The sequence below is a fragment of the Electrona antarctica genome (assembly GCF_951216825.1).
Source record: "Electrona antarctica genome assembly, chromosome: 23".
In the NCBI taxonomy this organism is placed as follows: domain Eukaryota; kingdom Metazoa; phylum Chordata; class Actinopteri; order Myctophiformes; family Myctophidae; genus Electrona; species Electrona antarctica.
The window spans coordinates 20,222,827-20,241,868 of NC_136804.1; the positions used below are offsets into that span (position 1 = coordinate 20,222,827).

The window sequence follows — 19,042 nt, forward strand, 5'->3', positions numbered from 1 at the left end:
ACGGCAACTTCTACACGTGAACTTTGAACCTATACGGACAAAAAATCTGAAGTAAATTTTCTAAGTGAAAAAATTACGTTTTTATGAGCCAATGAAAATTGCTGTTTTGTGAAAATTCTTCTTCTGCCCCTAATACATACATGCAGCGTCACATGCTTATGAAACTTTACAGTATGGTAGAGGGGCATGCCAAATAGCACTGAACCTTACTTCAATTGGCCAAAGCGGGGCACTATAGCAATTTTTGGAAAATGAAACCTTTGAACGGGCATAAGTCATGCCTCGTTTGGCCAAAAGTCATGGCACTTGTTTCCACATGTTCATTGACTCATGGGGAACACATCTGTCACTTTGACCAGTAAGCTCCGCCCTCAGATTTTCTGCCACTTTGAGCAGTTTAAAAAACGCTTATACTTGATTTTCTGCCACGATTTTTGAGCGATTTGCATGAAACGTTCTACACACAATCTATGCACCATTATCTGAAATCCCAGTTGAAGAGAAATGAGCATCGCGCCTGTCACAGACATGCGCAGAGCAAGTTCAGTCAGAAAACCTCAGTGCAGTTGCTGCCGGCGTTAATTGGGCCGCCTCAGCATTACGTTCTCACTCACATGGTTCACTCAGCCAATCACTTCATCTTCATACCGGCTATTTAAACTGGAAGGGTTTGCACTCCTCCTCCTGCTTGCTTGCTTGCTGCTGCTGATTCTGCTGCGCCGCCATATGCTAAAGTTTTGCTACTGTCGTTTTGGGATTCGGACTCGGAGTCCCTATGGTTGGGACTGATGTGCTTGATCTGAGTACCTAAAAAGCAGATCCAATTCATCGCCAAACCATAATAAATATATTGCTCATTATATATTCAATAAATATATATTCCATCCATTCTTGAGTTGTCCTGACTGAAGTTTGTACATGAAAGAATTGACAGCAAACACACTGTAGTAAAGACATCCCCAAAACACTAAATTATTTTGCTGTTTACAATAAGACAACTTATTTTGTCTGGATAGCACAGTTGGTTGAGCTCTCACCTTTGGACCACAAGGTCATGGGTTCAAATCCGGGCACCGCCAACTCAAACTGACACTGTCACAATTACATGGACTTCTTTTTCTCAAGTTCATATACTTGTTCAAGTTTCATCAACGATGTGCTGTGGCAATGCGATGAACAGAGAGAGGTTCGTCCTCTGTTCTGCAGATCAGTATTCTTTCCCCCGTTGAGTCGTTTGCAAGTCACAACACTGTGTGCATGATGGGTGAATTAACATTGTGAGCCAGCCGCCCGCCCGCCCGCCTGCCTGCCTGTGCGTGGAGGGGGAGACTACAAGAAAATGAAAAGGCAAAAGCCACCCGGGACATTTGTGAAACATTTGTGTGCGAGGATGATCCGTGGTGATCTTTCGAGTGTTTTGCTTGGTGTTATTTCTGCAATCTATACAGAACATTTTGGCTGTGAAGGATATGACTCCTTTCTGTGTGACCACAAATAAAATGGATTGTTGCTTCACTTCACTTTTTCGTATTGAGCCTCCTCCGGCTCCCCATTGCTATATATTCTGTACCGGAATCACACAGTCAGGAAATAAACAGCCAACTGTAGCACTCGTCTTGTCTTTGTCATTTCACATACAAACACAGCCAGATGGCAAAAAACTGCAATTAATGGAGAGAAATATAGCACACACTTTGTCCACTATGTCTGTCGGCAGAAATGGCGCCAGACTGGAGCAGTATAAAACAGAATAAAACCTGGAGCAGTATAAAACCCTCGTCAAACTTTATTTGGTTTTTGGTTTTGGTTTTAACTCATTTTGGCAAGGTCTTCCTAGGCCAAAGTACTTGTTTGTTTAGAGCAAGGATTCCAAACATTTAAGACCGTGACCCCCAAAAGAATCATAATTATTTGAAATGGGGGACCCCCACCCTGACAAGCACTTGTCAGGAGTTGAGGCATTACATTTAGTTTGACTCGGTTCCATAGATAAATATTGTGGAAAAATAGCCGATCTGCAAGCTCACAACGCCAGTCACAATGCAAGGTGTTGTAGGTAATATTTGATATTTAGTGTATGTTGCAGCCTCACTGCTCACGGCTTCACTTACCAAACACCTTGAGGAGCAGCTCTCGTTCCTGGGACCCGGCCTTGTTGGTGGCCCTGCAGGAGTAGACTCCTCCGTGGTCTTGTCTGATGTTGTGGATGGTTAGAGTGCTCCGCCCACCCTCCAGACTGCTGAAGACGTACTGCTCCGACTGCTGCAACTGCTGCCCTCTCCTGGACAGCGTGAGAAAGACACGAATTGAGGACACGAGCGCGACAGTGTACCCAACCAACTGCCCATTCAGCATTCAGCAGATCTTTAACTGTTTACTACCACCAATATTCAACAGTATATTTATCAGTGTACCCACCGGCCATTCAACAGCAGGTTTTCGGCAACAGGCACTCTCCAACGCTGGCAACCGCCGACAAGGTTCAGTGGAAAACTACCGTTAAAAAGGGTTCAACAGTTACCTGTGCCAGGTGACCTGGGGTTCAGGCGACCCAGAGATGATGCAGGTGAAGGTGACAGACTCCTGGTAGTCAGCGGTAGCGTTGAAGGAGGGCAGGAAGACCGACACCACCGGAGGCACTGGTGGAAGACCAACACAACATGCTTAAAATCTACACCGGATCCGCAAAGCATCTTTAACCACCCATTTTCAACATATCTTCATATAATTGGTCCTCGCTAATGCTTATCGTGGTCCCGCTGCAGCATCAATGAGCCCGCGAGTTAATGCTCTTCAAAATAAGATTTCCGACCTTAGCTTGGCAGTGAATGGACACAGACTGAAACAATTCTGGCAGGTAATGAGTTTGAATGGGCTAAGAACCACTGCCCAACTCAGTTCTGCCAACGAGCTTATCTGAAGTTTCTCGGATCATTGTGTGTCCTCAGGGCAGGTTCACAGCCGAGCCTTGAGGGATCAACAAAACGAGAGACACCTCAATAACCCTCCAGAGGTAACGTGGAGTCCAATGAAAACATGCATAGATCTGACTCCCAGGAGGGTTCCCGACTTCCTTTACATCCATTACTTATTTTTGTGTGCTTTCTTTTCTTGGCTTTTTGGTTGCTTTATTTAGACGGGGAGTATATAGAGACAGGAAACTGAGGGCAGAGAGAGGGGAGACATGAGAGAAATGACATGAGTCACATTCAAACTCAAATTCTAATTAATTCACACTCACAAAGAGGGTGGCAGGGATTGGAAAGGGGGATGGATAGATGCAGTGGCGTGCACAGATAGACACTAGGGGGTGCTAGAGCACCCCCTGCCCTTTTAGCAATGTGCCCTTTTTGATTTTTCAAAAATAGCAGACCTACAAGTTCACAGCGCGCCACTCGGTGGCGCGCTATGAGCTTGTAGATCTGCTATTTTTCAATAGCTAAAGCATAACATAATGCTAACACCAAGTTTCGCACAAGGTGCCCTTTTTTAACTTGAGCACCTGCCCCTCTAAATGTCTGTGCACGCCACTGGATAGATGGTTTGATGATCTATTTACTTCATTCAAATTCAACTCATGGTGTTCCTACGATGTCATTGTCAGAAATGTTCTAAAATCTAAATGGTCAGAAATGTTCTCAAATCTAAATGAATATTACTATCTGTGAAGAGCACTTCGTCTGATTATTAGTTACTTCTACCATCATACTCAAATAGAGATATTACATACCTATTATAATGAATTAATCAAACATATATAGATATGTTTAGACAAACAGAGATGGGCAGGCAGACAAAGGACAAAAAAGGACAAATTAAGTATACATTTTCCAAATCAATGATATCAAACATTGTTTGATATCATTGATTTGGAAAATGTATACTTAATTTGTACTTGTAGGCTTAAACACAATAGATCTATAATATACCTTCTATAATGTCTATAATGACTTGACAAGACATGTGGCGGTCTACTCGGCTCCATTTGGGTAAAACGCAGTGACTCAGCGTTGTGGCTGGAGTAATCAGTTGTGCCTCATTGAGCGAGCTTATTGGATTCTGCACAGAACTGAAGCAAGCGGTGTGCTAAATTGAATGCAATTCATATTTCTTTTTTTTGGGGGGTAAGGTAAGGGTAGTGCTGCTATTTCATTATTAAGTGGGAGAGAATTACATAGGCCGAGTCAATATTGCGACCGCTCATGCGTGACGTGCGGCGCTTATGGCCTTAGCGAGATCACATTTCAATCACTCCACCAGTTTCAGGTGACTCACTTACCGCTGCTAAATGAGGACAAATGGAGAAATGAAAATGACACCCTTCGATTTTATTTCAGGACACGCAGAGCCCAGAGCTTCACTAATTGAAAATCTCAATCCAAGGAAATAACACACAGAGAGAGAGAGAGAGAGAGAGAGAGAGAGAGAGAGAGATTCACACTAATAATGAACTATGTGAGAAACTACAATGACGTTATTTATTTTATTGCCTTTCACACCTTTTTATATGAACTAATTCCTCCCCGCACCTATTGATATTATTATCGTTGTCACTGCTGTTGTATCCCATCTACCAGTGAGCAGCCCCCAATGGGAGGACGTAGAACCTTCGTCCTACCGCCCAAAACTCCCCGCTGACAGATGCTGTCCCACAGCCCGTAGGCCAGTTGTGTTTGTGTGTAGAGTAGACGCTCGACAAAGTCCGATGCACCACAGTGGTGGTGGGCACAGACTTTACCACTGTGCCACCCAAGCTCCCTAAAATGAAGCTTACGATGTCAGTGTTCAAACCAACAGCTCCCGTTTCATTTGGACACATTTTTCATCTCAGTTCCTCAAAAACAAAAAAACAAATAATGTGATATTTAAGTCTGCAGAGAGCAGTGCAATGTTTCACAATGGTGGAGCATAAGTGCAAAATTATCATCACTCCGTATTTTCACACAATACAAGCTGGAGCGCAGTAGAGATCAGAATGAATGACTGGAGACTTTCAGAGTGAAATCACAGCTTTCTACACCGTGAAAACTATGTGAAAACACTGCCATTGTTCCAGTTCTTACTTACACAGTATGTAACTTTAGTGTTCTAACCCAGGTTTGAACCCTGGTCTCCAGACATTTTAACCACTGCTTACTTCTGAGAGAATTTTCAGAGAATTTTCAAAAAAATAATCGTCTACTCAGGCTTTTGTGAACACCCAGTTTTGTGGTCCCCAGTCCTAATATGATTATTTTGGGATCTCTCCAGGTGTAATGATTATGTTGGGGAGTCCCCAGTTATAAGAACTGGGGACTTATTTTGGGGGGCGAAGCCTGAAACATTTGGGAACCCTTGCTGTACTGAGTGGTTGTGGAACCCGGGCTCACCGTTGACGACCACAGCGATGTCCACAAAGTCGATCTCACCGCGCGCCTCGACGCTGGCCTCGCATCGGTACACGCCCTCGTCTGCCTTGGTCACCTGATCGATCTGAAGGTTGTTATTGGGCAGGACCCAGTACCTGCCTAGAGAGAGAGAGAGAGAGAGAGAGAGAGAGAGAGAGAAGGTAAAGTCATGCCAGTCTTTATGTACAGCACATTTGATACACAGAAAATATTGAACAAATACAAAACCGTATAGTCATATGCACTGACTCTCTAACCCTAACAGCAACATGAGGGAGAATCCGAAGTTCTGAACATTATTAATCTCCTCCACAAGACAACATTGTTTCCGTTCAACTTTATTTGCTGAGCTGAGGTTTCTCTTTTGTGGAGCTCAGACAAAAGCAGGGAAATATTTTAAAATAAAATGGCATGCTGGTACAGTATGTACATCTTTTCAATGAGTCAGTGACTTGGGATTGCGTTCCCACACAAGAGTTTAGCATTTCATATTTTAAAATTGTTTGTCAAGGTAAAAATGCCATCTGTTCAAGCCGGGGACTGCCCATAATAATTCCAACATCTCATTACTCCGACTACAAGGCTTCGCATGCGGTTAGGGATAGGGTTAGTAATGGGACGAGTCGGACCAACACGCCGTCGGAATAATGTGCTGTCGGAAAACAATGACACGGCAGCGTTAAAGCCAACAGTTTTAGCATTTTTAATACCTCTAAAAATTTAAATAAAACCATTACCGCACCAAAACGAATCAACAAACTATACTATACAATGGTCAAACTAAATGTAATGCCTACAATTCTAAGTGCTTGTGTCAGGGTGGAGGTTCCCCAGTTCAATTATGATAATTTTGGGTTTCCCTATAGGCAATCACTGCCCTAGGGCCCTTTTTGAAACGGAGGTTCCCTCGTCACGAAGTGCCCCTCCAGCTGAATCAAGTTCCCTTGATTAGGGTGCTGGGTATAAAAAACAGTTTGGAAATGCACTCGCCCTCCTTGTGCAGAAACAGGAAACAGACACCATTCGTTGCCATGGTTACCGTAATGCCATTCCAGTTATTTTGTTTGTGCAGTTATATTGCATTGCATCGTGTATGTTTGTGTGACATGTGGATTTCATTAATATGGACATTTAAAAGGAAATACAGCGTGATTGTCAAAAAGGACATATAGACGCCTTATCAGACGACGTCACACTGATAAGAAACAGCATGCGTGTGCATAAAGGCAGCAGAAGAAGAACACCACCTCTCATAAGATGCAATGGAAAAGTTCTAACTGCACTCACGTGTAAAAAATGCCCCATCAAACTTTCAGATGCTGTTTTTCTCCCAGTGTGGAGGAAGAATGATTAGGATTTTTATTGTGATCTCTCGCCCTTGAAATATATAGTCCTTGGTTTCTGTTGTGTGTGAACAATAATAGCAATTCAAAACAGTTGTCCTCAAAACCACACCTCCAGTCGCTGTCATAAGAACGGGAGGTGCGCTCATGAACACGGCAGCAGTGCCTGTTTGTGCACGGCTGCACGCGCACCTGCAGTCCATCAAGTATAATTTATGCTTCGTCCTGCGATGGTGTCGCTCACGCAGACCTCTACGCTCACAACAGTCGCATCTGCGATGCGATGTGAGCTTGTATATCAGCTGTTCTCTGTGCGCAATACTGTTGGGCTTTGAAGTATAAATGTCTCCTAGGGTGCACCTCACTAGCCAACTCACAAGAGGAGGTTGAATGGACTGAAACCAGCGCTCCCCAAAACAACAGGTTTGGAGATCTGTTGGGAATTGATTACATGAAACAGTCACCCGTGCGCCCAGTCCCAATGTTTGTAAACAAATAATTGGTCTATACATCCATGGTGTTTATAAATTAATTGTGTTAAAAGTTGTTTTGTTTGTGTGGTTTCATTTATAGTTTTTCACGGTGGGGTAAATAAAGAGCATCAGTTGGAGCTTTGTCTATTCTGCATCAGATAAAGATTGTTTAGGAGCAGTTTATTTATCATTTATTTGTGGTGGTACTGATGGATATATTATAGACATGGACACATATATATCAATCAGTTGATATATTATTAAACAGCTAGGTGCATAGACTGCACACAAGAGGAGAGCGTAAGTTGAGACAGCTGTTTTTCTATACAATGCAATCTGTGGCAACTGGCTCACGGTAAGATCCTTTGAGATTATGCTTAGTTATTTACAACTAGGCTTGAAGAAACAGAGGGGGTAATTAAACCCCACAGGGGTCTGCGTGAACTCCTTACCCTAGATGCATCCATAAGATAACAGCTGCATGGCATGTCTTAGGTCAAGCTCTGCTCTGCTCTATCTGTCTGTCCTGTCTGTCATGAATGCAACGTATCTTTGTCAAATATGCATCTAGAGTCAAGAATACAGTCTAACAATTTCATTGCAGGTGTTAAATAATGTTCTGTATATTTTATATGGTACATTCATTCATATTGGTATAGTTTCATCTGTTGCTAAGTTCTCATAGGAAACCTTACATGACAGTCCTGGCTCACTGATTGGCCAGTAAGTAAGTAAGGACACACAAGTCCCACCCTCATGAGAGGGGGGGGAGTTTTAAACTTGCATTAGTATATAGACTACATGTTTTCGTTCTTATGGTGTGCTCACTCGTACTAAGCTGATTTGAATAGGCGTGTGCGTGTGACTCCAAGGGCCTTTGTTCCCGAAAACTGCCTTGTAAAACTGCATTCGTACCTCTTTCAATAAAACTTGGATACGACTTTTAAGACAAAGAGAAACTCTCCGTTTGGACTTCCTTGACACACCACACCACTGCAAACTACACAGAACCGTTATTAAATATACTTCAGATGGTGCCGATGCCCGGTTGCTGAAGGATCCCTCGTCTTGAGCTGGGTGAGTTAAAAATTATTATTACAGCTGTTTCAAGAGGGGAGCCTGGTAAATTCGATCCAGGGCAGGATCTGTGCAAATAGGCCAGTGGTGGGGTGTCTCAGAGCGCGGGAATTTGTCTTTTTCTTGCTGGGCAGTGGCAACGCATTCCATTTACCATTGTTTTATTTTAACTGTAAATGCCGGGCGAGCAAAAACCTCGTCCTAAACCCTGGTTTAAATTTCATTTTTTACGACAATTAAGTTGAAACTAGTTTTTGTAATGTTCCGCCGTCAAAGTGGCGGTTCATTATAAAAACATATACCTGGCCAAACGTGCAGAAGATATGGCGTAGCCATATAGAACAATACCTTTGCTCCCTGTGGGGGAGCGTGGATTCTGATATACCTTATAGGCTAAAGCGATTTCAAACGGCACACGTTTTTCGGGGAACCGGTGGGGTTGTGGATAGTAGCATGCGTGCAGACTACATAGTTGCCGCAGTGCTGTTCTGACCCCGCTGGGAGTCCCGGAAGGCGCGCGCGGTTTGCGAGCGTTTTTCATGACCACGTTCTATTTGCGTGGCGGTCCTCGTATTACATGGGGTGCACAATATTTGGACGGTTTTGTGCATTCCTGAGGGCTAGCCGAAAGTGTTTAGTGGGAAAACTGAGGCCCCACGTTATTGGGTGTATGGAATAGGAATCTGAAATTTTGGATATTAATATTAATATTTATTAATATTATTCTTCTGAGATTGTCTGGATTACGCACGACCCAATAAGACGAGCCGGCGAGCGTATTGCAAAACCGAGATTTTGTGACGTATATATATATACGATGCATAAGGTGCGCGCACTGCTGTGTACGTGTGTTTTTTTGCTTACATTGCTGCTGGGGGAATGTGCCTGCATTTCTGGTGATTGTTTGGTTATGATCACTTTGTGCTGGCACTATTTCCTCCTGGCGGTGACATGTGGAAGAACACGGGTGTACGTTTAAATGTTTTACACCTTCGTATAAGTGGGGGTGGGGGGTCTCTGCTCGACGGGGTATGGGGTCCTTTGTTTAAGAAAAGTACAGGGGCTTTTGCTGAAACATCGCGTGGGATGTGATGGCAGAGTCGTATTTCCTTTGTTCTGTGGACAAGGGTCTGGACAGGTAAAGTATGGCGATGTTATGTTGTTGCTACACTTTTGCCAATGATTTGTTGTCAGCGTACTGCTTTCCACGTTTGGGCGTATTGTTTTGGGGGAGTGGGTAACCTATATGAGGAGCAAGTGTTTCCAGGAATCGGATCTTTTTTCGCTTTTTTAAATGTTTCTGCATTACTAAACGTGCGTCTTACATTCGATTAGGTTACGCTTTGCTTTTCATTGTGTTTATGGTTGCTCTTCCTGTGAGGCCTGGGTGGGACGTGCAGCGTGCTGATTTATTTTTGCTGTTTGTATCATTTGGGTGGCGCTCATTTGGATGTGCTCATCTTGTTGTTAATATCTCTTCGTGGCCATTTTGGTTTTCCCAGTGGCATTGCGGCTCTTTGAGTACTGGCTATCCGGCGGCCGTACTGTCTTTGTTCCCGTTCGGGAGCGTTTCTTTATTTTTTACAGTCTCCTCATACTTCCGGTGTGTGAGCGGGTTTGTTCTGGGTTGGCTAGGGGCGTGGTTTTTGTTCTTTCTGTCAGCAACTACTGCTCCCTTGTGCCGTTCCGTGCGCGTGCGTGTGCGTGCACTCCTCTCTTTCGCTCCCGTTTTCCTTGGGAAATTATGACGTTTCCTTTGAGGTGGATCAGTTTTATTTCTGATTTAATCGACGTTATTGGGGTTACGTGACCGCATGTGTTCTGGTGCTGCCATGGGTCGTTTGACTCGTTTCCTCTGTCTTTGGCTTGACAAACTAGCCTTTTGATGCGTGTATGTGCGTGCCTGGGGCTGTGGGTGTCTGTGTATGTCTGTCCGTATGGGTGATTGAATGTTTTATGGGTGGCTTATACCTGTGGTGATGCCCGGTGCTTGGGCACTGTTCTTATGGTGGACAGAATCCTGTCTATCTTTCCAGAATCCTGTTTATCTTTCCTATATGTGGCTGAGGCTGCATGTTATTGATACATGGAGAGGTTTCATGTCTCAAATGGGGGGAGGTGTCGTTAGAATTTTTATTGATTTAAGGCATTGCAATATGTCTGTATACGAAATACGAGGGTTAAAAATGGTTTTAGATTACTCTTTATGTGTGCTTTTGTGGATGTTGTCTGTCTGTGTTGAGTATTCATTGAAGGAACAAAACAGTCTAGAGGCATCTAGGATGTTCATTTTCTGGCTGGACCAGAGAATGAATTCTGTTGGGTTTTGATAATGTTATTTATTCACTTGGACGGCATGTGTATGGGCACATATTTAGACGTGGTCTGGATCTGTTTGTTTGAAAATTGTATTTTGAATACGAAAAGATGAGTAGGCTACATTTTTGTGTCATTCTTTTCTACATATTATTTTTATCCAACCCGGGTGAAAATAATTGCTAGAATGAATATTATGATCAGACCATTTTTTAGTTGAGTGGTGCGGTCTTGAGTGTGTACTGAATGGGTGTTGGGCTGTGCAACAATTTTCGCCAGCCAGGAGACATGCATAGCTCTGCACAGTAAGGATGGCTTCACCGACAAACAAAAGTTTGGTTCAGTTAGGCCATGCAGTATAGTATATTTTTTGATGAATTGAACAATGGTGGACCCTCTTGTAAGCTGTCCACTCACAGTTAGCGGCCTTTGGGTTGAGTTTGTGCTTGAAGGGTACTGTAATTCTGCAAACTGTTGATAAATATTTCAATCAATCAATTATCTTTAAGACTCAAACGGCTGGTTGCATTAATTGACAAGAGGCTAGCTGTGGAGTCACTAAAGATGGCCTAAGATAACAATCTGTTAAAGCTTACAATAGCTGTGAGTTCATCCTGTCATATAACAGACAGGGACCTTTTATTACTTAGGAATGCTCTCGGAATAGACCACCTGTGGTGACGTGTTGACTGAGGCAACGGAGGGTCAACACACACACACACACACAAGATGGGACAGAGTACAGTGGACTGATTCCTTGTCCTTCTACCTTGTCCCACGGGTGAAGTTATACGTGTGTGTGTGAAGTGGTTATGTTTGAAGAGTTGGAAAATAGTACTACTGAACCGTGGTAGTGATTTAAATCAACTCTGTGGGAGTCCTGTGTGAGTGAATGAATGATTGAATGTACTTCCTACTAGACTTACTTCAAAAAGGTTCTAGCTATGTCCGGTGAAATATTGCTAGTAGAAGCCATTCTAAGAGTGATAGTTAAATGAGCGAATACATACAGAGCTACGTGTGAGGAATTGCAATGACAATTTTAGCATGCTCTGACGGAATGTGCTTTTAGGGAAAGAGGGGGAGAGAGCTAAAATCCCTTCCTTACACCCTCAATAAATAACTTGTTTAGTTTCAGAAGGAGGGGGGATCGCTATCGCCCTGAATCAACACTATGTTTCAGGTGAAGAGAGCTTTAGGGCTATCTCCTCTCCTTTGTTTTAAAAAGACCCACTGTGAGCTGTGAGCAAATTTATTGGGGGGCTATTTACAGTAAACAGATGGCTACCCCTGTTCAAAGATCTTTACTATAGTTAGGTTTATTACATCCTTTCTGTAGTAAGATGACATTCAGCATACCAGCTGACAAATATTTTTATATATTTTGACCACTAAATGGCATATTGTTACAATGTTTCCTTCATCTCTTTCTGAGAGATCTTTCATGTCACCTTACTGTGACATGTGGTTGAAATTTCATTTGAGGGTTACTGTGAGGGGGGTTGAGGGGCAATGTATTTCATGTGTAGGATGTACCAGTCATTTCCACAACATAGTGGGTTCTTTGTCCTTATGTTGACAAACGTCAATCTGTAATCCGTTCGTGGGCACGTCTTGTGCAAATATACAATAGTAACAACAGAGTGAGTCGTCATTTGGCGACCAGGTTATATTATCTGTGGGCCTTGTAGTTGTTCTCTTCTGTTACTGATGATTTCGGAATCAGGGGATATGACTACAACTCCCTTTAGCTCAAATGTTTGCAGGATACAGATACACATGTCTATTAAATCCGTTATTAATTATAAATACCATTTCTGTGGCTGTACTCGACAGTTTACATTTTTATAAAGTGAATCTGTTGCTAGGATGGATTGATCGTAGGTTAATTGTTTCTTTTTTCAGGTGATGAAGTAGTAACATTTTCAGTTTTTATTTCTTTCAGTTGCATGCGTGGTGGACAATACATGGGTGAGTATTGGAACGGCCTTCTCTTTGACAAAGTTTTTGTCTTAATTTTGAACAACTGGTAGGAATATTCCCAGGTGTTTGGTGTGTATACTTGAATTTATAGTGTACATTTTTTAGGAGGCCGGTCAATACTCTATTCATGATAAAGTTCTCAAACTCTGCCCGAACCCGACCAGGCCCGACCAGGCCCGGCCCGACCCGACGTTTTCGGGCCGGGCCGGGCCCAAACAATTATGCTAATTAGTCGGGCCGGGCCGAGCCTCGGGCTCGGTGATTTTCCGCGATTTTTTTCTTTTTTCTTTCTTTTTTTAAAAGAGTGTTATTATAATAAAAATAGCAATTCTGTTATTTGTGTAATGTTATTGTGTTGTACTGTATGTATTTATTATGAAGAGGGCTGCGCTAGTCGATTCACTTGTGACAGGAGGAGGACTGGAGACGGGGGTCGCATCGCACTGGCATTTCAGACTCAGAGGCCTCTTACACACATGTCGAACCACGTGACTTCCATTGGAAAAGCATTGAGCTTGAGGCGGCCATGAACACAGACAGAACAGATCATGTCCGTCCGGCATGTGTGTACGAGGCCAGAGCAGCAATTGCAAATTTGCAGCCTGCCCCGCAGTCCTGCACTGCGCGCAGGCAGTACAGTAGAGAGAACAGTGAATGGTGTGAGACTTGCTTGCTTGCCTTGCTACCGCTGGTTTCCCTCTGGTTTGCGCACCAAAGGAGCTACTAACCACCAGTTAACTTGCCAAGTTGCCATATGCTTAAATATTTTATAAAATCAATCGGATTATCACAGCTGAAGAAGCGTCAGGTTTTCGTCATGTTGCACTGAGTCTCGTTAACCCAGCTGGCTGCGATAAATAAAACCTAATTATTAATCAACGTAACCAAACGACCCATGGTGATATATAACTACACGCTACACGTATAGCAACTTCACTTCAGAGGAAACTAAGGGAGGGAGCTGCAGCTGCTATTCGTGTTTAGCCTACTCACCAGTCAGTCACCACCACCACTGTATGGAATCCATTAGAATGATTTGAAATGGAAGTTATGGAACATTAATAGCCTATTCTAACGTGAGTTACATACATCCTTTATTTCGATAAATCCGTTGATCTCCGTTCTCACTTTCACACTGAGACACGGCGCCGCTGTGCCGCAACGCCGATCTACAAGCTCACAACGCGTCGCGCTGCTTTTTTCTCTCTCTTTTTTTTCTGTCGGGCTTTTGTCGGGCTTCGGGCTTAACATTATGGTAATTGTTAGGGTCGGGCCGAGCCTCGGGCCGACCCAGTTAGGGTAGGGTAGGGCCGGGCCATAATTTTTGGGCCCGTTGAGAACTTTAATTCATGATATAGCCTACCACGTTTTTTGTAACACATTTTTGGCCCGTAATTATAGTTAGTCTTTTAAACCCCTACTCACGATTTTCTTTTTAAAAGTAAAACCATTTGGTAGTCCATTTGGATATACGTGAGTTTTAGTGTAGGGAGTTTGCCCCATCTTTTGTTTTCGAGTTCTATTAACCTGCATGGGTGATGGTGCATGACTGTTACATGACTAGACGTTGTTCTGCCAGTTTCAACTCACAGGGTAACCTTGTCTTGAAACATTCAGTGTGTGACATGTTCTAACAATTTGTTTGGTTTGTATTGTTTATTGTTGACTTAGTTTAAGTTTAAAGGGGGGCTATTGTGGGTACTAATACACAGTAGGATTTTTGGGAAGTCACTGCATTTGTGATTTTCCGGTTAATGACACCCTTTTCACTACACTATGTTATAGGAGGATATTTGAGTTTTATAATAGGTTGATTTGGTTTCTGTCTCTGAACACCTAAATTTCGTTGCTTTTGTTTCCGCCTGTAGATACATATTTTTGTATCTATTCGTGTGAATTGTATATAGCTATACAGTTCACGGTGTACATGCTTCCTGTGATAACCGCGTTAATAACTGGTTTTCAGGTTGACCATTGTGAATCAGTGTGTTTCCTTTAGGGTTTTGACAACTAATATATGGGGTAATTTTGCATCACAGGGGGGTTATTTTTGGACAATTGTGGGTGCTTATAGTAGCGATAGAAGTGACTATAATTGTAATTCAATATTCTCTGACCTTAAGGTGTGCCCATATACCGCTCCAGTATGAGTGGGTCACATACACACGCATGCTCCTCCCAACCAAATGGACTGATGGCCGAATTAACTTCAATTTTGGTTGAATGGGACTCTAAATGGGACTTATGGGGCCCTTCTGGCCCATGGCCACAGGATAGCGTATTTTCTCCAGTTGTCATCAATGCCTTGAACGTACGAATACAGGACTATTGACTGGTCCTGGAGCATAGGGTTAGGGCAGAACGAAGGATGATGGATCTCTTTCTCCAAAGAGGACAGGAAATGTGTGAGGCTTATGCCCAATGTCATGTTGATGGGTCACCAGTACAGAACACCCTGTCCACATCCGTTGATGGGTCACCAGTACAGAACACCCTGTCCACATCCGTTGATGGGTCCCCAGTACAGGACACCCTGTCCACATCCGTTCGCTCTCCTGATGGAGGAGCCTGCGTTTTTGATGCACGTGACTTAGATTTTTCTAGCCCCGATCCGGATGACGCATCAACGATCGCGGTGCCACAACGACCGGACGGCGGAAGTGGTGGACTGATTCTGGGAGGGGGTCCTGAGGCCACGGACGTGTGGATGGTAAAGCAACGGAATCGTAAGGATGTTCGCCCTTCTGATGATTTCTCTCCTTCTGATGTTGTTTTCTCTCCTTTGGATGCTACAGAACCTCCGCTGACATTTGTTAGACGTGCGTACCAGGCAATGGCGGACGTCGCTGGGTGTCACCCACCCAGCGTCAGGGCCGAGTTTCTTCTGAGAGAGAAAATTGAACAAGGCCTGCCTGAGGGTGTGCAGACCGCCTTGAAGACTGTGATAGGACTGGCTGTTATGTCATCTGCCATGTATGAGGATTGCATCGTTGATTATGTCCGCTTGTTTCGTGATAAGATAGTCTCCCAGCAGCGTGAGGATGAGGAGACGATAAGGCAGTTGCATAAGAGACAGTTACAATGTTTTCAACAGGAATTAGCGGCCCGTGCAGTGGACTCAGCCCCGCTGCCTCAGAACGGTCCACCAGTCGTTCAGGCACCTCTCAGGGTGGTGGGGCCACATGACGTTCCATTGCTCGACAACCATTCTGTTCTTCCTAGAGACGTCCAGCCTCGTCAGCGTTTTCGCCGTGGTCCCAAGCCGCGATACCAAGGTTGCTTCAGATGTGGTAGTTTGTCACATGTGGAGCGGTATTGTGTACAGTTGCCGCCCGGCTCCTGGCAGGGACAGCCATCGTGGGGAGCGTCATTTGGATGGCGTGGGATGATGGCGCCCGTCCAGCCGTTGCGCACCTGTCGTGGTTGGCCTGTGCCACCACCTGACCCTCAGTAAGAGTTCCTGCGGCTCAAGTCTACCGGGCGGAGATCTGTGGACTACAACTATGACGGCTGAGGTAACGTGTGTCAGTCATTGATCGTCTATTTTTGTTTGACATTTCTGGGAAGGCTGCTGATTTTTTCTTTTGGACATTAACATTGGGGCAAGTGTTATTTTTACCGCTTGTACAAGAAAAGAAAACCCGTCCCCTTCCCTTTCATGGTGAGGTGACAAACTGGTGACTGAAAAAAAAAAAATGCTCACTTTCTTTTATCTTTGTGGTTGGAGATTGCATCCTTTTGTGTTCTTAAATTTTACTTTGTTATAGGTGCTAAGTAGTTGTGATTTTTAGTGGGCGATGATGACGGTCTGTGATTCAATATAGGTGGTTTGTTCGGTCATGAGGGGTAGCATGTGCGTGTTGGTTATTTTCTCTGTGTTTTCCTGGGGATGTTGAATTCCCAGGAAAAAGGGGGGAGTTGTATTATTTTATACTATATACACTTTATATTATAGAGGTCAAGTCTCTTGCATTTAACATAGTCTAAATGTAATCTCTCTCTCAAAAACCATGGTTAATACACACTTTGCCATGCCAGAACAAGAGAGATTAATACAAAACAGTGGGATTAATGTCAGAGAAAGTCACACTAAATTGTTTTAGGGTTGTCAAAATAACAAAGGGAACATGCCATGATTTGCAATTGAGTTGTTGGTGCTTTGAGGGGAATTAAATTACATTGGAGGTATATAAATGAAAGTCAAAACGAGGACTAATATGTTATAACACACTTTCTTGATTTTTGCATGGATGACTAATATTCAAACCGCATGATTTGAGAGGGACTTCTAACTTTCTTTGGAGGAAGGCTGCATGTCACCCTTTAATAGGTGGACATGGGAGAGGGTTCCATTCTGGTCATCTACACCGGAGTGATTTCCCGCTCCAGGGGCGTGTCAACAACTGACATCTGACAGCACCAAAAAGGGGGAGTGGCAACCCGACAGCATCCAGGGGGGTGTGTCAACCGGCAGCTGCCATCACAACAGAATGCTTCTCGCCTAGCCTCTATCGTCAGATCAACACAGCAGGTGACCTTCACGGCCACTGAGATAGCCGGAGAGGTGTCAACCCGACCACTATTCTGCAGCCGAGATTACAAGGATCTCCTATGTTCACACTGGAGAAAGGAGTGTTGTTCTCCTGCTGCTATGGAGAAGGGAGCGTTTTGATGCTTCTGCTGTCATGATTGACATGGCTAAAGCAATAAGCTGTCATTCAGAATCAGAGCCTTGTGATGCTCAAAGGAGATTCTGCTGTCTTCTGCCTACTACAGTCCACTTTTGCCCCCGCCCCAAACCTAAGAGATCTACGTCCCATCATCAGTCAATGCAAACTATGCCGAGTTCTGAGAATCAAGGAGGATTTTCCAAGCGTTGTTATTCTATAGGCGAAAAAATAATTGTGGGATATTTCCTACCGCGCGTTGGACGTCCGATTGAACAGTTTGTGACATGGAAAAAAAAAAAAGAATCGTTGTTTTTGATTAATGTTGAAAGATGTTATGTTTTCATGTTTGTGTTTGTTGTTTTCTGTGCTGATACAGCTCAAGTAGATTTAACAAGGTACTGGTCTAGTACTGTTGTTAGAGATGTTTATTTTCGTTGTCTAATCCATTTTTTCATGTTTTAAGTGTTAACTTTTCATTTACAGGTATTTGAATTTAATCAGTATAGGAATTTGATTTAGTCTAAATAGGATTTCAGTTAAAGAAGGAGTTTAATTTCTGTTTTCAGTTTCAGGCCTGTCATACAAGATGGGGTTTGTTCTGTTCTAATTTGATACAATTCAGGTAGTTAACAAAATGCTCCTGTATCTAGGGGGGCCTACATTGGGACGTGTCACGTCAAACTATGGTTTAATGATTAATTTTGCATTTTGGAAAAAAGAAAAAAAAAAGATTTATTTTTGGAAAAATTAATTTGGAAGGTTATGAATTCTGATCCTGTAATTGTATTGCAACAGGCGTAAGAGCCTGTTGAGGGAGGATGTGATGGATATATTATAGACATGGACACATATATATCAATCAGTTGATATATTATTAAACAGCTAGGTGCATAGACTGCACACAAGAGGAGAGCGTAAGTTGAGACAGCTGTTTTTCTATACAATGCAATCTGTGGCAACTGGCTCACGGTAAGATCCTTTGAGATTATGCTTAGTTATTTACAACTAGGCTTGAAGAAACAGAGGGGGTAATTAAACCCCACAGGGGTCTGCGTGAACTCCTTACCCTAGATGCATCCATAAGATAACAGCTGCATGGCATGTCTTAGGTCAAGCTCTGCTCTGCTCTATCTGTCTGTCCTGTCTGTCATGAATGCAACGTATCTTTGTCAAATATGCATCTAGAGTCAAGAATACAGTCTAACAATTTCATTGCAGGTGTTAAATAATGTTCTGTATATTTTATATGGTACATTCATTCATATTGGTATAGTTTCATCTGTTGCTAAGTTCTCATAGGAAACCTTACATGACAGTCCTGGCTCACTGATTGGCCAGTAAGTAAGTAAGGACACACAAGTCCCACCCTCATGAGAGGGGGGGGAGTTTTAAACTTGCATTAGTATATAGACTACATGTTTTCGTTCTTATGGTGTGCTCACTCGTACTAAGCTGATTTGAATAGGCGTGTGCGTGTGACTCCAAGGGCCTTTGTTCCCGAAAACTGCCTTGTAAAACTGCATTCGTACCTCTTTCAATAAAACTTGGATACGACTTTTAAGACAAAGAGAAACTCTCCGTTTGGACTTCCTTGACACACCACACCACTGCAAACTACACAGAACCGTTATTAAATATACTTCAGTACTTAAATTTGTAGGTCGCGGTTTCCATGCGGACAGAGAGCAGGGCTGCACAAGGCAATCAAGTCTAGATCGGCACAGACTCGCTCTTGAGGGCTTTATAAACCACTTCCACTCAAGGCTACTTGGTTTCGGACGACACTTAATCTG

General features: G+C 43.4%; 1 protein-coding gene across 2 annotated transcripts in view; it reads right to left on the bottom strand.

The window, feature by feature from the left end:
- LOC306916266 (neural cell adhesion molecule 2-like) overlaps positions 1-19,042 on the bottom strand; it is a 174,266-nt gene that overhangs the window by 42,115 nt on the left and 113,109 nt on the right. For both annotated transcript variants that reach the window (XM_079494088.1, XM_079494089.1), the window contains exons 5-7: positions 5,370-5,507; positions 2,522-2,639; positions 2,112-2,281 (exon numbers count right to left, since the gene is read on the bottom strand). In XM_079494088.1, the coding sequence (XP_079350214.1) occupies positions 2,112-2,281; positions 2,522-2,639; positions 5,370-5,507 (426 nt within the window). The remainder of the gene's footprint in view (positions 1-2,111; positions 2,282-2,521; positions 2,640-5,369; positions 5,508-19,042) is intronic.